General features: G+C 39.9%; 1 protein-coding gene across 1 annotated transcript in view; it reads right to left on the minus strand.

Annotated features, from left to right (window-relative positions):
* Positions 1-483: 483 nt before the first annotated feature.
* LOC124877807 (probable E3 ubiquitin-protein ligase HECTD4) overlaps positions 484-18,029 on the minus strand; it is a 54,572-nt gene continuing 37,026 nt past the window's right edge. Inside the window, exons 60-76 of the mRNA XM_047381350.1 lie at positions 17,818-17,997; positions 16,163-17,559; positions 11,014-11,221; positions 10,704-10,927; positions 10,369-10,514; positions 10,167-10,285; positions 9,713-9,836; positions 8,030-8,220; positions 6,620-6,766; positions 6,188-6,307; positions 5,948-6,103; positions 5,729-5,832; positions 3,619-3,840; positions 3,259-3,425; positions 2,957-3,152; positions 2,526-2,748; positions 484-2,286 (exon numbers count right to left, since the gene is read on the minus strand). Coding sequence (XP_047237306.1) covers positions 2,150-2,286; positions 2,526-2,748; positions 2,957-3,152; positions 3,259-3,425; positions 3,619-3,840; positions 5,729-5,832; positions 5,948-6,103; positions 6,188-6,307; positions 6,620-6,766; positions 8,030-8,220; positions 9,713-9,836; positions 10,167-10,285; positions 10,369-10,514; positions 10,704-10,927; positions 11,014-11,221; positions 16,163-17,559; positions 17,818-17,997 — 4,061 coding nt within the window. The 3' untranslated portion in view covers positions 484-2,149. The remainder of the gene's footprint in view (positions 2,287-2,525; positions 2,749-2,956; positions 3,153-3,258; positions 3,426-3,618; positions 3,841-5,728; positions 5,833-5,947; positions 6,104-6,187; positions 6,308-6,619; positions 6,767-8,029; positions 8,221-9,712; positions 9,837-10,166; positions 10,286-10,368; positions 10,515-10,703; positions 10,928-11,013; positions 11,222-16,162; positions 17,560-17,817; positions 17,998-18,029) is intronic.

Genomic DNA, 18,029 nt, shown 5'->3' on the forward strand with positions numbered 1-18,029 from the left:
TAGCAAGAAAGAATGTGCAAAACTGGTAGAGACATACCTCAAAGGACCCAAAGCTGAAGTGGTCGGTACTTCTAAAATAATATTGGCTCAGGGGGTCTGAATATAAATTCACACAATACTTATTTTCTTCAGTTTATCCTTTATGTAATACTTTGTGCTGACCTGCTGCAAAAAATCCCAATAAAGACACTGAACTTTGTGGTTGTAACCTGACAAAATATAAAACTAGAACATTTGGGCTGATAAGGACATACACAACATGAATGAAGATCCAGCTGGATCTGGCCTGGCACTCGCTGTTCTGTAGAGGTGCATGGTTTACAGTCTGTAGTGATGCAAACAGAGTGCGTCATTGGGTCATATGTTAAGAGCAAGCTGTAAAGGACATCAACTCACACATCACAGTGATAAGTTGGCTTTGACTCACGGGGTAACCATGTTCACGGTTAAACAAATAACCCAAAAACAAAACATCGGAAACAGTTTTTGTACATGAAGACATTTCTTTATTATGACACAGAAATCTCAAATGCCATTCGATTCTTTACATCTGTATAATCCATTTTAGATATGTTACGTTTCTCATGTGCAGAGGTAAGACAGTAAAAGTTAAGTTAATGCAACCATAAATAATTGTAATAAATATCAAGTAAATGTACAGCACACATTTCATCGCAACAATTCTTTGTATGGATATGTCCTTTTTGTAACTTGTTACCCCTCCAGAGGAGAAGTCAAAGAGAGAGAGATATAGAGCAACCCTGTTAGCAGCGGTATGTCCTCCGTTAAAAGAGCCGGACCAAAAATCCAAAATCCTGCAAAAAAGCAGTTTTACTGCACCAGCAGTCAATCCTGTGGTTTTCTCCAAGTAAAATGGCGATTTTACTTACACAAGAGAACCTGTTTCACCATGTGTAGAAGAAAATTCAAACCATCTGAGTACAAGACAAAGGTGATAAAGATAACTGGTTTTCTCAAAATTAATAAAAAGTAGCAACACAACAAACTGGAAATCCAACAGACATCGTCTAATTTGCTCGTTTTGGATTGTTTTCTCTGAAGAGTAGTGCAAACTCAAAAATAAATTCAGAAGGCGAAAAAGCAAAAACATAAAACTGCCAGCAAACTACCTCAGCCTATATACATTTTTCTAGATTATTATTATTACATGTTTTTTTTTTTTTTTGGTTTTTTTTTTTTTTTTTTGTTTTTTTTACACAGCAAACGTTTGGTTATGGGTAAAATAAAAAGAAACTCCCGAGCTTCCATCACGAAAAATAAATAAATAAAAGACAGAACTGAAGATTATTTAGTGCCAACTCCTCCAGTGTGTGCAGATTGGATATGACTAATAGATTAACATGACTTTTTACATCACTGAAAAATCCTCTCTTCAGACTCTTTAATAAAATGTACTCAGTTACATAGGCATTATAAGTTTGTCTATTAGCAGGTCGTATTATTAAAACAGGCAGTAGAACTACTTAAAGCCCTGTACAGCACTTGTTCACACCTGCTCCTACAGTAGATGACTTGGTGAAAATTCAGCAAGCTCCATCTGATCGTAATCACACCTTTGAAAACCTATTTGGTTCTGATCACACAACAGAGGCCCCTACAGCAATGGGGAGGGTCAGAGCATCACCCCACAAAGGGGAGCATTGAGCATTAAGATCGGAGACTTTTCATTGTAGCATTCAGGGCTTTGCCAACGCCTGTAAAAACCACTTTTGAACACTCAGCTATAGGATAATGCAATTGGAAAGTGCAGTTCTGAAGGTAGCTAATAGATTTTTCCTAAAGTTACAGAGCTGGCTCAAAAAAAGGAAAAAGAACATGAGAAGTAATTTCTTTCACAGCTGTTTCATTTCAATGCCCTACTCAATCTCAATGCAACAAAAATCTAAATTATTTGCAGCCATAACTGCTGATAAAACAAAATACAGAATTTAGGCAAATGGCAATGAAAACACAGGAGGAAAACAAAGTGGTGATTTCCTATTAGAATAAAATGTTTAACTTTGCTGCTTGTTGATGAAGCAGAGAGTATTCGCCTGCAGTTTGTTTCAGAGGAAGATCCAGGAGGGGGAGAAGGTAATAGTGAGATGTTAGATACTACTGCTTGGGAATGTCATGTTCTCCAGTCTCCTTAGCCACTCAGAGGATCTTCGCGGTAATGGATGGCGTAGCGCAGTTTCTCCAACATCACGTCCAAAGAAGTGTACTGTGGCAGTTTCACCATGAACATGCATGTTTCAACTCGAATGTAGCGCGAGTCTGGCTGACCTGGAGAGGAAACAGAAATATCTTTTTTTTTCCACTACATAGTTGAAATGCACATAATTCTTGGTAATTCCATGGAGCTGCACTTTATTTTTTGTGTAACATGCTTTACTTTACACTGCCTTGGAAAATTATTCATACCTCTTTTCACTTTTCAACCACAAACATCAATGTAATTTATTGGGATTTTTTTAAATTTTTGAGTCTTCCCAGTGGCCTGATGGGATTATGTCAGCCATTACCTGCAGCTCCATCAGGAGGGGCGATTTTCATGGGGTACGGGGGAACATGGGCTGTGTCGGGTCCGCCATCTTTGCACGGGCAAGTAAACGGGATGCGCTCCTGGTTGCAGGCAAACTTGATGAACTTGCAGAGCTCTTCCTGAGTGAACATCTCCAGGGCGGTCCAGAAGAACTCAATGTGCTGATCAGTCTCCATCAGACCTACTTGGTACATGGTGTGAGCCTACACAAGAAAAGGTTGGGATGGTTTACTGAACTAGAAGTTGAGAAACATGATTAAACTGGAATAAATATTTAAACTATCCTGTTAGAATAAAAATTCACTCACTGACATAAAGGCTCACCCAGAGTAAAACTGCTGGAGATGCTCACACATACTTTGTAAAGAGTTATAAAGATATCAGGAGGATTTTCTATGTTATATACGCCACCTTGAGGAACTCCAGGTTAATGTAAGGCAAGCCGCAGGTGCGCAGCTCAATCTCCAGGGGGCTGAGCATGGTGAGCAGCTGCAGGGGAATGATGGATCCGAGTCCTGCACGCACTGCTGTCATACACTCGACATTCTCCAGCTCCCTCAGACGGAGGCTCCTCACCGCCCGTGCATACACATCCTTGTTCTCCCAGCTTGATGGGGCAAACAGAATGAAAACAAGTTTAAATGAGCTGTCGCCATGATTCTAAAGCGGAGTTACACCACATGAAGTTAGAATCTTTAGGAGCTGCTCTGTACCCGACAATGAGGCCGTGTCCGCCCTGACAAAGCTCCACCTCATCACCCGCCATAGTGAAGTAAGTAAAAGAGCAGCAGGGGCGGCTGGGCGAGTCTGGGCTTTCTCCTGAATGATGCTGGGACGAGATCTCAGCACACAGGGCCTCCAGCTCACTCTCGTCAGTCACCTGAAGAGATGAAGAAAACATAACACAATACCAAAATCACTCTAGGCATGAAAGGTATCTGTGGAAAAATGTTTGCTGGATGTTCCCTGGTAAATTTAAAATAACCCTAATATTGCTAAAAGGTACATATCCACAAAGCACACATTGTCAAGCTGATGGATAGTGATTCAGAATGCTCCACTGCCCTCCTCACATTTTCAAATTTCTTGACATAGTTGTAGGTGAGCACATCAGCTTCCTGCAAGTCCTGCTCTGGGTCAAGAGGCTGGCCAACGAGGCCTTTCCAAAAAGATCCCAGTAGATCCAAAGGAAGGGGGACATCCGCACGGATGGCAATGCCTAGGAGCTGACCAAAAAAGTGCAACAACTGTTCTTCTGCATAGCTGATAGGGCAGGGAGTCAGGATGTACTTTCCCTGAAAAGAAAAACAAAAAAAACAGACAGGATTAAAACAGGGAATGTTGATTCCACAGTAACAGATCCAGTGCCTTGTATTAATTTCCTTTAACCTTTTCAACAACTTCAATCCGTTTTAACTCGGATTTTATGTGACCGATAGAAAGTACTGTATAATTGTGAAATGGAAGGAAAATGACACAATGTTTTCTACATAAGTAAAAGAAATAAAAAACTGAGAAGTGTGGTGGGCAGTCCTGAGTCAATACTTTGTAGAACCTCCTTTCAAAGCATGTACAGCTTCAGCTATTTTAAAGGATTGTCTTTACCAGCTTCATTCATCTAGAGGCAGAAATTTTTACTCACTAGCGCATTCGTTTTTTGCAAACTGGCTCAACCGCAGGCAGGACAGGATTGAGAGAATCTGTAAACAGCTATATATAAGATCAGATTCCCAGTTGAATTTAAACCTGGACTTTGACTGGGCCATTCTATGAATCTGACCAATGAACTGTTTGCCTGATCACTGATGAGTGATCAAAGCGTGAGAGTGAAGATTAGATTTGGATTTAACTTTAGCTTTAAAATTCAACTTCAATGTAAATTTACCTTTTAAAACTGCATTTTGAATTTTCTTTTTTTGTTGTTTTTTTACACGTTTCCTTGATATACTAAGCTCTCTCCAAGCAAAAACCTAAAGGTCTTTCCTATTTTCTTGTTGTTGATTTGTTGTCCTGTAAAGCACTTTAGATTGCCTTTTGAATGAATGCTGCTACATTAAACTTGCCTTGTCTAACAAATTAAAACGCTTTCATCTAATGCAGTGGTTCCTAAATTTTTCAACTTCTGACCCCCAAAATAACTATGAAAGTAACTTGTAAAGTAACTCAGCTGAATATACAGTATTAACACTTAATAATCATTTAAGAGGGGTATTATGACAATAAAAAAGGCATAAGCAATATCATGCTTTTATCTTTTAGTAAGTAGATTTTTTTCTCTTCTAAATGTTATAGCATAAATAAGCTTTATGATTGTAATTTCTATTCATATTAAATTCCTAAAAATGATCGCAAAACCCCACAGCTGTGGATTCTTAACCCCCAGTAGGGTCTCAGCCTCAGATTTGGGAACCACTGATCCAAACCATGCTATTGTAGCTCAGGCTGTAAAGTATCGTCGTGTTGCTGAAAGCTGAACTTTCGTCCCAGTCTCAGCTCTTTTTATAGTCAGGATTTCACAGCATTTAGCCACATCCATAATTTCATCAAGTCTGACCAGTTTCATGTCTAACTTTTGGGTTGGTATGAAATTGGGTTTATCTCTAAACACAGCGTTTTGCATGAAGAAAAACATTTCATTTTGATTTTATCTGATCGAATTTTGTGTTAAACATGGCCGCTGTTACCCCCCCCTTGGCTTGTGGTGCTTTAAACTTCCTCACATCTTTAGCACTGAACTGTCTGCTGTTTTCCTTGGTCTTTGTAATGTTGTATGGTTACTAATGTTTTCTAACAAACCTTTAACGACTTCACAGAACAGCTGAATTTATACTGAGATTAATTACACACTGGTAGACTGTATTTTCTAATTATGTGACTTCTGAAGGCAACTGGTTGCACTTGATTTTATTAAGAGGTATCAGACTAAAGGGCACTAAATGTACATGCACCCCCCACTTTTTGAAAAAAAAAAAAAAAAAATGAATCATTTTGCTTTGTCTTTTCAATTATACAATACTTTGTATTCCTCTATGCATAAAAACCCAATAAAACACAGTTTAGGGTTGTAAAACAACAATATGTGAAAAAGAGGTGTAAAAACATTTTGCAAGGCAGTCAAGATACTGACTGATACTACAATGTGCCTTGTTAGGAAGACGAATACAGTGTTGAATAAAATGTTACCTTGTTACGGTTGGCTGCAGCACTGGGACAAGGAAGCAGCAGGGAAAGTGCTGAGCTCTGTAACTCCTTGCACACCTGCCACAGAAAGTGTCTGAAAGAGCCGCCTGGATAGACACATTCATCACAACTGCAGTTAGATATTTTAAGAATAACTGTGATGAATAAAATAGATGACGGGAAGGCAGAATATGAAAAAGAGAGTGGCCAAGAAACACTAACTTGTGCCATGAACTTCTTCTCCAGTGAAACGGATGTTGAAGGCATATGTTGGGTCTCCTCCGCTGGCCAGTTTCACACAGAGCTGAGATGACGGCACACAGGACAGCTGACGCGCTGCCTGGCAGTAGTACGTGTTTTCTGATGATCTGATTTCACCTGTGGGAAAAAGTCGCAATGTCCAGAAAGTTTGACACAATGTCCTGTTAAGTAAACTGGACAAAACAAAAATAGAAAGTCTACCTCCAACGATCTCTAGAGGGTCCAGTGTAATCTCGGGAGCGGCATGGTCAGCTGTACGCTGCACTGTAGCATTCAACACTCGGTTCATCACAGTGACCTTGGTGTCGTAGAAGATTAGACCTGTCAGATGCAGAATAAAACAAGATTGTAGAGAGATGTGCAAAAATTATACATTCCTTGTCCAGAAACTAAAAACAATTGAAATTTCAGCAGATAGATATTATAATATCTATTATAATCATATTGCTATAAAAAAAAAAAAAAAACATTCACCATTGGTCAAAAACACTAACAGATTTCTTTTACCTAGTCAACACTGCACAGGGGAAAACAACAAGAAGTTGCTATATCTTCATTTCATCAGCTCTTGAACCATAGCATTTCATGCAAATGTTTTTATACCTGATAGATTTGTTCTGGAGTCCTGCTCACCTTTTGCCTCACACAAAAGTGCAGCAATACTATTCTGATATGTATGGGTCTGTCTCAGCTCCACTAGCGGCAGAAAGAAGCTCTCCAGGGTGTTGTTGAGGGACTGCAGCAAAGCAAAGCGCAGGCGCAAGCTCTCCACAGGCACACCTGCGTGCATGAAATTATAGACAAAGTTAAAGCTGAGTGGCATAAAACAAGGGAGCAAATAAGAGACCATTAGGAATGTTATAGAGATTATTTCAAGTGAAGCTTCAATTAATTTTCCCTTCGTTGCCTCTGATCGATGATGGCAGCTCAGATTTAGCCTATATCAAAACAAAGAGCTCCCACAATTGTTTTCATTTAGAAATGGATCAACCAAAACAACATGTACCTTTGATGCACTTTGGGTCACACTCTAGAGACCAGTTAACAAAAATTGCAAAAATTAGTGTTTTGCACTGTTGGATCCTAAGACACAAATCATTTTGAGCAGACAGTTTATTAATAACAACAATTTAACTGAAAACTCCCTCAAAACAGAAATCAAAGTGCCAAAAAGGATTTAGTAATGAGTAGCTCCACCTTTCTTGTTGATCACTTTGAACAGTCATTTAGGCAAGCTTGATGCAAGTGTTCTCAGGAGGCTAGTGGGAATGTTGCTCCAGGTGTTGAAGATGGCTTCACGAAGGGCATCCGTTTTCTGGAACTGATGTCCATTTTTGTAAACTTCCCTTGCCATACATCCCCAATTGTTTCCAAACGGATTTAGATCAGGGGAACATGCAGGATGGTTGGACGACGTTATTCTCCTGGAAGAGGTCCTTTGTCAGGCAAGCATTATAAACTGCAGCAATGTCCGGTTGAAAAACCCGTTAATTACCACACAGACGAGGGCCCTCAGTCATGAGGGACGCCCGCTGCAACATCTACACATAGCCAGCCGCTGCTTGATGCTCCTCCACAAAGCTCCTTTGTTCAATTGAAGAAAGAAGCAACCCAAATCATGATGGCTTTTAAAAGTTGTGGTCTCAAACGCATGTCTGAGTTTACTTGCAGTTGTCAATAAATTATCTTCTAAATTTCTTTGTCACTTGCTCCCATTTCTTCTTTCAGCATTGTGAAGCTCTACTTAGAACCTTTTTAACCCAACAGCACAAAATGCAAAATCTTGTAATTTTTTAACTGGTGATAAGATTTATATCAGGGGTCTATATACAACTCTGATAAAAAGTGAGAGACACTGGATTTAAAGCATAAAGAAAATTAATCTTTTAACCTTTATTATATGTGGGATTCAAAACTCCTACCTCTATCAAAGAACATGCAGCACGTTTTTGCATTTAAAGTTCTTAGAAAAGTCTGATTGGTGTTCTCTTATAACTTCACACTACTTTACACATGATAACACCAAGCAAGCAGCATACTTACTGAGCAGGCAGGCCACACGAGGATCAGCAGCATCACTGGGATCTAGGTAGACTTCATGGGGGTGCAGTCTGGCTGGTGTAATAGCCAGGTGACGACACAATCTGTTGATATACTGTACCAATGCCACATCCATTTCCAAGCTCCACTTTCTACAGGCCTTCTGGGCATGGCGAGTGTCTATACAAGTGCACCTTAAAAGTAAAGACAAGGTTGGCTCTACAAAAACAATCCACATTACAATTTAATGACAGACTTTAAGACAATTGCACAAAATTTAGCAGTAAGGAACTATATGTGCTTTCTAAGTTATTCAGTACAAAAAAGATAAAAAAGGTTTTAAAAGATAATAAATTGTTTTTTGTTGCTTTTTTGGGGGGGGGGTTTATAAATGCATAAATGCACCCTTTAATTGTTTTTGATTTACAGAAATCACAATTTGTCAGTAAATGTCAGGAGAAACAAAGCGACAAACGACTTAGCAAAACTGAGTTATACTGGGTAGAGTGAATAATAAACAAAGCATAAAGCAGAATTAGACCAGAGATCCATCGTAGCTAGAATCCAAGATGCTACAAACAGTTTAAACTGTTAACTCAGTAACTTATTTTTTCCTATTAGTAAAATTCTGTTTTAAAGGGACTGCTGTTTAACACACGGCATGGCACTGTCTATACTCTGACAGTTGTTTGCGATTTCTTAGTTACATTTTTGAAATTGGACCCTTCGTTCAATAAGCTTCACACAATTAGTGGAACTGCACACATAATTAACAGAACGCTCGATCTATTGGAAAATAAAACCCTTGTGAAAAATATTCACAAATGTATAGAAATTACATTTTGTCATAGCATGAAACTCACATTGTTCATAATGTCTAATTCTGTTGTCAAATGGCTCACACCATGATGTCCAAAACCTAAAACACATGTGGCTCTTTGACTTTCTTAATGATTACTGGAAATAAACGCCACACAACATATTTAACAACCACACAGTGGGAGTCAGAGAAACACATTCTTAACTTGTATTACTGCTGTAATGGTCAGTGGTAATTGGAGTGAATTTTATGTAGAGCTTTTCTAGTCATACCGACCAGTCATAGTGCTACACTAAACTACAGCCACATTCACCCAGTCGCTTTCCCTAATGTTCACACGTTCATACACCGATCAGCTGGCAACTTGAGGTTAAGGTCCTTGCCCAGGAGCCCACCGAAATGTGGCAGGAGGAAGTTAGAATGGAACCCACAACTTTGAGATTGCAAGACAACAACTCTACCCGCTGAGCCACAGTGGTCAATAGAATATCAATAAACCAACAGTGACTGTATCCACTGTATGTGCAGTACACAATGCTGCAGTAAAGTTAACAATATGTACCTTTGACAACTTATGTAACAGATATTTCACTCTATTTTTGGCCTTATAGTCATGCAAATCTGAGATGGTGCTTTGTTACTTGCGTTTAAGATTCTGCTAAATGTGGAACACTTTCAACCTTCATATGTAAGCAATCCAAAAAGATACCAATTAATAATTACTCATGGCAGGAAGGCTAAAAGAAATATTTTGGATTCTTTCCTTATGCCTGCCTACACTGTATCTAATTCTTATTCTGATCAGTGCATGTCTAACTTGGACAGATGTACTGAGTTGTGGGTTCACATGATTCTTTAAGTCTCACCTTTCAAAATGAAGATCATAACCGCAAGCCAAAATGGCTCTCCACACACTGCGGATGTCCTGCTTTGCCCGATCGACAGCAAATTTATGGAAGCCTTCCAGCGTCAGGTACTTCTCCTCTGGGGCTAAGCAAAAATCACAAGAGCTTATAAACCATGCTTTCAACCTAGAACTTACTTTTATTTTAAAATAATTGAACCCTGTTGCACATTTTTCCATCTTAATTAAAAGCACAAATAATATTTATTGGTGTCAGATATAATGCTGTTGATTTAGATTAGACAGAATTTTGTTTAAAGTTGACTCTTTCTACTAAAAACCTCTATAGACCATTTAACTATTTTATGTTTCAAATTATTTAAGCTACAATACCAACAATAATAACCAATAATATTTCTTCTACTCATGTTCTGAATGTATTGTGTGTGGTCGCAGCGGACCTGGTTTTTGCCAACCTTCAGTTTTTTTAGCAGGGGATTTCTCCACGTCCTTCTCATCTGGTCTGGATTTCTCAGGAGATTTTGGCTTCAGGACAGTTTTCTTCTCACTCAGTGCAGTCCTGCAAAGAAGCAAACTTGATTCAGGTATGATGTCGATATTTGTACACACATAAGAACAGGCTTGTGTTTTCTGTGTTTTTTGTAGAAAATGACTTACCTGACACTGTTGAGAACTGATTTCTCTTTGGTGAGAGGCTTTGTGATGGGTCTCTTGGTGCTCACAACCTTACCCTGATGTTGTTCTTTTCCTGCTTTGTTGTACTTGTTCTTGTTTGGCTTGGGTGTCCCATACTTCCTTAAAATCTGAATAAAAGATACAATTTTAACTTGTTTGTGTGCCCTACACGTGATGAAGAAAGCATTTTTAAGGTTTGAAGAAAAAAAATATTAAAATGGCTAACAGATAACTAATTTAGTTTGAAATTAATGTCGAACTTGAGAATTACCACTGGCGTGTTGGGACAGAAAACTGTAATGCATCTACTTGTATACCTGAGTTAGCTGGTCTTCCAGCACTTTCTTCGGAGGTCGAACATTGGTAAAGAAAGTGTGCAGCAGGTTGCCGGGTGTCTGCGAGTTGATCTGCTCCTTGCTGAGGTAAATGTCAGACACTTTAACAGGTTTGGCTGGTGTGAGGCTTAGCATCTGCTCCGAGAGCACGCAGCTCTTAAAAATATCTGTGAGAACATCTCGTGCTCCAGGTACAAGTTTGTCCCCTGGAAGTAGAGAGCAAACGTAGATTTGACAGAAATAATGACACTCTGTAAAAGGAGTAAAACGAGGATTGGTGTTTAAGATTAACCTTTGATTGACTTATCCAGAAAGTAGTCTTCTAAGGCAGAGCTTCCCTGTGTGTCAAACAGGCTTTGGTTAACACTAGAAGCAGTGAGGATCTCCTCATTGGTCAACTCCATCAGCTCCTCTTCACCTTCCAGGCTGGACAAACCAATCAGGTCGCTGCTGTTGAAGAGACTGGCACGGATTTTTTCCACCTTGGCTCGAGAGCGGACCTATATTTATTAGTACACAACATTTCATGCAATCTTTTATTAATTTCCTAAAAAAATTGTATCAAAACAGGTATTCATAAGGTATTTATACCCCTTGAACCTTTTTACATTCTGCCGCTATGTGGAGGGCAAGGAAAATAATACATGGTTTTTTCAAACTTTTTATAAATAGAAATCTGAGAAGTGTGGTATTGAATTGCATTCATTCCCCATATTAATACTTTCTGAATACAACACATTTCTCTACAGTTACAGCTACAAGTCGTTTGAGAAGTGTCTCCACCAGCTTTGTACATCTACATTGAAAGTTTAACCTATTTTTCTTTCAAAACAACTCATGATCAGGCAGACTGGATGAAAGCGTCTGTGAGCATCATTTCTCGCCACAGATTCCTAATTGCATTTAGGTCAGGACTTTGACTGCGCTATTCTGAAACACAAAAACCATTTTTGTTTTTGCTTTGGCTGGCTTTTCAGTTTCGTGGTCCAGCTGGAAGGTGGACCTCCTGCCCAGTCTTAAGCCTTTTACAGGTTTTCTTTCTTCTCTCTGCTCTGACCAGCTTCCCAGTCAGAACTTCCAGAGGGGATGCTTTTCTATCCCAGAAGAAGTTTGATGCCGAGAATGGTGCAGCTTCTCCAGAATCACCATTGATCTGGGGCCTCTAAGGCCTTCAATAATCATCTGGTTTTATACTGAAATTTAATTACTCACACACTGGCTCCATTTAGTAATTAGGTGAGCTCTAGATTTTATTGAAGAGTATCAGAGTAGAGGGGCAACGACAAAGAAAATTTCAGATTCTTTCTAGGAATCTGGCCGAATTTATTAGTTCTCCAAAACTCCGACAACCCAGGGTTCAGACCAGGAAACAGGGTCATAGTTTAACACTCCTCTCTGCAGCTTCTGTACTGCTACACCCATTACCCTATTAAGACAGTGTCCACGGCCAAAATTAAATAGATTAAAAAATTATATAAAACGAGGAAATCAGGAAAATCTAATAAAAATAAACACAACCCAGACTAAAAAAAAACAATAAAACAATTAAATGTGGCTTACTGAACATAGGATCTCTCTCTTCAAAGACTTTGCTAGTTAGTGACCTGATTTGTGACAATCAGATTGATTTATTTTGCCTCACAGAAACCTGGCTGCAGCAAGAGGATTATGTTACTATAAATGAGTCAAGTCCTACTAATTATTTAAATTTTCACATTCCTCGAAATACTGGGCAAGGAGGAGGAGTAGCAACCATCTTTCAATCCAATTTATTGACTAGTCCCAGACCAATCAATAGCTACAACTCTTTTGAATATTTAATCCTTAGTTTTCCTCATCCAAATTGCAAAGCACTAAAACCACTGTTTGTATTTTTGTACCGTCCACCAGCCCCTTACTCTCAATTTTTAGATCAGTTTTCAGACCTTTTATCTGATTTAGTGTTAAATACAGATAAGGTTATTATAGTGGGGGATTTTAACATTCATGTTGACACTGAAAGTGATAGCTTAAATATAGCCTTTAATGCTATCTTGGACTCAATTGGCTTTCCTCAAAACATTAACAAACCTACCCACCTTTGTCTTCATTCTCTGGACCTTGTGCTGACATATGGCATTGAGTGTAAAGACATAACAATATTTTCTCATAACCCAGTCCTGTCTGACCATTTTTTAATAACCTTATAGTTTAATTTAACCGAGTACTCCACAACTGAAAGAAAATTTAATTATAGTAGATCAATATCAGACAATGTTGTAACAACCTTTAAAGAATCTGTTCCACTTTTGATTTCCTCATTATTAAAGAAAAACACAGTGGAGGGCAATAATTCTGTTTCTGCCCCTTCACAAATTGATTCTCTTGTTCTGAGTGTTTCTTCATCATTGCGTGATGCATTAGACAATGCAGCCCCCTTGAAAAAAAAGATAATTTTTCATAGGAGGCTAGCTCCCTGGTTTAATCCAGAGCTGCGTACTTTAAAGCACAATGTTAGAAAATTGGAGAGAAAATGGCGCTCTACACACCTAGAGGATTCCTACTTAATCTGGAAAAATTGCCTACTGTTGTATAAAAAGACACTTCACCAAGCTAGAACAGCTTATTTCTCATCATTAATAGAAGAGAACAAGAATAATGCTATGTTTCTCTTTAGTACAGTTGCTAAACTTACACACAGTCATAGCTCTGTTGAGCCATCCATTCCCTTAGCTCTTAGCAGCCATGACTTTATGGGATTCTTCTTAAATATAATTGATTCTATTAAAAATAAAATCTTTGACATACTCCTGAAGATGATTACTTCATCCTCAACAAGTGAGACAACATTTGAAGTAACTGTAGAACCTGATCTGTGTTTGGACTGCTTTGATCATGAGGAACTTCCTGAGTTATCAGAAATATTAGCTTCTTCTAAACCTTCAACTTGTATGTTAGACCCAATCCCAACCAAATTATTTAAGGAAGTGTTCCCTCTGATTACCAGCCCCATTTTAGGTATGATTAACCTATCCTTAGTAAATGGATATGTACCACAAGCTTTTAAGTTAGCTATAATTATACCTTTGCTTAAAAAACCTTCGCTTGATCGAGATGACTTGAAAAATTACAGACCTATATCCAATCTTCCATTCTTATCTAAACTTCTTGAGAAAATAGTTGCTAATCAAATGTGTGAGCATTTACACAGCAATGACCTGTTTGAAGAGTTTCAGTCAGGCTTCAGAGCTCATCATAGCACTGAAACAGCTCTGCTGAAAGTCACTAATGATATTCTTATGGCCTCAGATAATGGACTTGGAATATGCTGTAGGGATCAGGGGAACAGCGCTAGGCTGGTTTAAATCTTATTTGTCTGACAGATTCCAGTTTGTTCATGTAAATGATAAATCATCTTTAAACTCCACGGTTAATTGTGGAGTACCACAGGGTTCAGTACTTGGGCCAATTCTCTTTACTATATATACATGATTCCAATAGGTAAAATGATCAGGCAGCATAGGATAAATTTTCACTGTTACGCTGATGACACTCAGCTTTACTTTTCCATAAATCCTGATGAGCCCAACCAGTTAGATAGACTACAAGCATGTCTTCAAGACATAAAAACTTGGATGACTTTACATTTTTTGCTTCTAAATTCAGACAAGACAGAAGTTGTCGTCTTTGGACCGGAGTCTTTAAAAAAGAAACTGCTTAGTCAATCACTTAACCTGGATGGCATTAAATTGACCTCCGATAATAAAGTAAAGAACCTTGGTGTTATTTTTGACCAGGACATGTCATTTAAATCCCCTATTAAACAGGTTTCTAGGATTTCCTTCTTGCATCTCCGGAATATTGCCAAAATTAGAAATATCCTGTCCAGGAGTGACGCTGAAAAACTAGTCCATGCATTTGTTACTTCAAGGCTGGACTATTGTAATTCTTTACTATCAGGATGTCCACAAAATGCAGTTAAAAGCCTTCAGCTGATTCAAAATGCTGCAGCAAGAGTTCTGATGTAAAATAAAAAGAGAGATCATATTTCCCCTATTTTAGCTTCCCTTCATTGGCTCCCAGTTAAATCCAGAATAGAATTTAAAATTCTCCTCCTCACATATAAAGCCCTTAATGATTTAGCTCCATCATACATCAGAGATCTGATTGTTTCATATGTTCCTAACAGAGCACTTCATTCTCAGACTGCAGGTTTACTGGTGGTTCCTACAGTCTCTAGAAGTAGAATGGGAGGCAAATCCTTTAGTTTTCAGGCTCCTCTCCTGTGGAACCAGCTCCCAGTTTTAGTCCGTGAGGCAAACACCCTGTCTACTTTTAAGGCTAGGCTTAAAACTTTCCTTTTTGATAAAGCTTATAGTTAGAGTGGCTTAGGTTATCCTGAGCTATCTCTGTAGTTATGCTGCTATAGGCTTAGGCTGCTGGAGGACATAATGACCACTTTCACCCTCATCGCTACATTCTCACACTTCTCACAATTTTGCATTGTTTGCTGTTATTTCAACTTCTAACCTTGTTCTCTCTTTTCCCTTCCTAGAAGCTACACCTGGCCTGGCTCTGTGTCTACCTGTGACACCTTTTTGGAGAGGGGCATCGTCCGAGCTTCTGCTGGCAACAACTTAATGCTCACCCTCTACCGGTGATCCACATAGCCCTGTCTTTCAGTGTTTAACCCTTTCTCTCTCCTAGACATGGCAATTGACTGAGCTTTTACTGTGACTAACTCTATGTGCTCTCTTTCAGACTCTAACCTTGAAAACTGTTCTTTCTTTCTAGGTGAAACGACAAAAGGAGTTACATTCATTAACATTTACTTTTTCATCCCATAGAAAGTACTCCTGGATCAGAGCTTCTTTGTTCTCTTTGTGTCTCTATTTTGTTCTCTCAAACCCCCAGTCGGTCGTGGCAGATGGCCGCTCACACTGAGCCTGGTTCTGCTGGAGGTTTCTTCCTGTTAAAAGGGAGTTTTTCCTCTCCACTGTCGCTACATGCACGCTCAGTATGAGGGATTGCTGCAAAGTCAACGCCAGTGACAGTCCACTGTCTCTACATGCTCATCCAGGAGGAGTGAATGCTGCAAGTCACTGACTGGATGCAATTTGCTGGGTTTCCTTAGATAGAAAAACTTTTTATCCAATTTGAATAAATAACTGAATCTGACAGCACTGTTCAATGATTAGGATTAATGGGAATTTATGTATCTGATTTTTGTGAAGTGCCATGTGTTGTGAATTATAAATAAACTACATAAGCTATATAAATAAACTGAATTGAATTAATAGAAAATAGCTTTGAAAATCATGTATTATTTTCCTTCTCTTTCACAATGATGCACTGCGTTGTGTTGGTAACATAAAATCCCAAAAAAAGACATTAAGTTATAACCTGATCGTCTGAACGTTTAAGGTGTGTGAACACTTTTGCAAGGATCTAAAGCACCTTACCTCAATGACAGCATAGCCCTTGATCGGCCTGGCTGTAGCTGCAGTGCTCTCAAAAGAACTGACTGTCTGCATAGAGGCTCCATCCGAGACAGATGGTGTTTCTGTATTGTCGAGAGGCTCCCCCAAGCTTCCAAGACTCCCCAGGCTTCCTGTGCTGCACAGAGACGTGTCTAGACTTTCCTGACTAGAAACCCTGTGAGAGTCCTGAGGACCTTGTTGGGGGTATGTTACAGCAGAAGCAGCAGCTGCTGGGGTGAGTGGGGGGACAGTTAAAAGCTCCTGATCAACAGAAAGTTCGCTTACGGTGCGAGAGACCCCCTGAGAGGAGCTGCAAATGGAAGTCTGGCTGGTAGAAGCTGAAGCACTCACACTTAAGGCTGGAGTGACACTGCTGGAGCTGTCGGGACTCTCAGGTCCTCCATTGGTAGGAAAAGGACGGTCAGGTTCTGGAGCAACTTTGCAATCATGTGAGCTTGAAACTCCAGCTCCTGATTTCTTTTTTGGGTCTTCTTCCTGCAAAGGGATGAAGACCTCATCTTTGAACAGTCCTCCATGCGCATTGCAAGCCCTGCGGATGGCATTTCGAACAACTGCCTCCTCGAGGTGTGTGGGGATACCTGAAAGCACCAACAGGCGGCTATGGGATGTGGGACCCACCAGAGCTTGGCAAGCATCTGTTACAGCATCACTGGTTACAGTTAAGCCTTGGGGGTCTTTATTGGCAAGATGTCTGAGGATCATCAGGAGAGTGAGGCAGCGGTGGAACCAGAGCATGTCCTCGGGTTTGCTACCTGCCATGTTCAGGAGGGCGCTGTCACTTTCTGACAGCCTTGTACCTCCACTTGTTCTTTTTCCAGAGACTGCTGCAGCCACTGCAGCTGCTGCCCTCTCACGTTTCATCTTTACCTTCTTACGCTTAGATAGCAGACTGGGGCTTTGTGGTGTCTGGCCTGGGGACGATGAAGAGGATGAAGAAGAGTCACTGAGGTTAGGTGCACTGGTAGAGGAGAGGGCTCCCACTGTAGAGCTGCCAACATTGAGAGGAAGCGTCACCTCTGCCACAGCCAGACACACCTCCATTAGGGCATGGAAGTAGGTAGAGAACCTGCTCTGCTCTGCCCCCAGCACTAACCCAATGCCCCCAGACGACGATCCCCCTCCTCCGGCACCTCCAGCAGTCCATCCCTGAGTTTCCCTGTCATAAAGCTTTCGGAGCTCTGTCTGCAGGGCCATTAGGACTGCCAGGCAGGGGTTAAGCAGCAGAGCAATGGAGCTTGAAAGGCCAGCAGGGCTCTTGCGCTGTTCTAAGTGGTGGATCTTCCGCAAAAGTTCACCTAATAGGTGAAAGATGAGCTCTTTGATGGTGGGAGCCAGATCAGTGGTCCAAAGCAATCCACCTATAAACAAGACAGAAATGTTAAAAACTAGGATCCAATGAGATTTTTAGCATTGGAGTTTATAAATCAGCTTGGTGCCTTTGAATAATCCTTGGATTTGAAAATTCTAATAAAGTTTCAAGAATTCCAAGTCTAATTTAATTATTCGAATGTCATTATATTAAGTATCTAATGCTACCAAATACGATATAAAGCATTTACTATTTGTGTTGGTCAAGGTGTAGCTTTCTATTGGGGTCAAATAAATGGAAAACCTACCGAGTAGTTCTACCACCTGCAGCAGCACTGATGAGGGTACTGTGTCTAACTCATCCTCAGATCGCTCACTGCTTTCTCCCAGCTTCCATGTCAACAGCTGCTCTGCAAATGCCATTGCCAGTGGAAACTCTAGTGGTAAGGAGTGGAGCACCAACACAGCACCAGGTGGGGGTGACACTCCTAAAACCCAAACATGAAGGTTTTACTCAGAG

This window comes from Girardinichthys multiradiatus, chromosome 12 (genome assembly GCF_021462225.1).
Source record: "Girardinichthys multiradiatus isolate DD_20200921_A chromosome 12, DD_fGirMul_XY1, whole genome shotgun sequence".
In the NCBI taxonomy this organism is placed as follows: Eukaryota; Metazoa; Chordata; class Actinopteri; order Cyprinodontiformes; family Goodeidae; genus Girardinichthys; species Girardinichthys multiradiatus.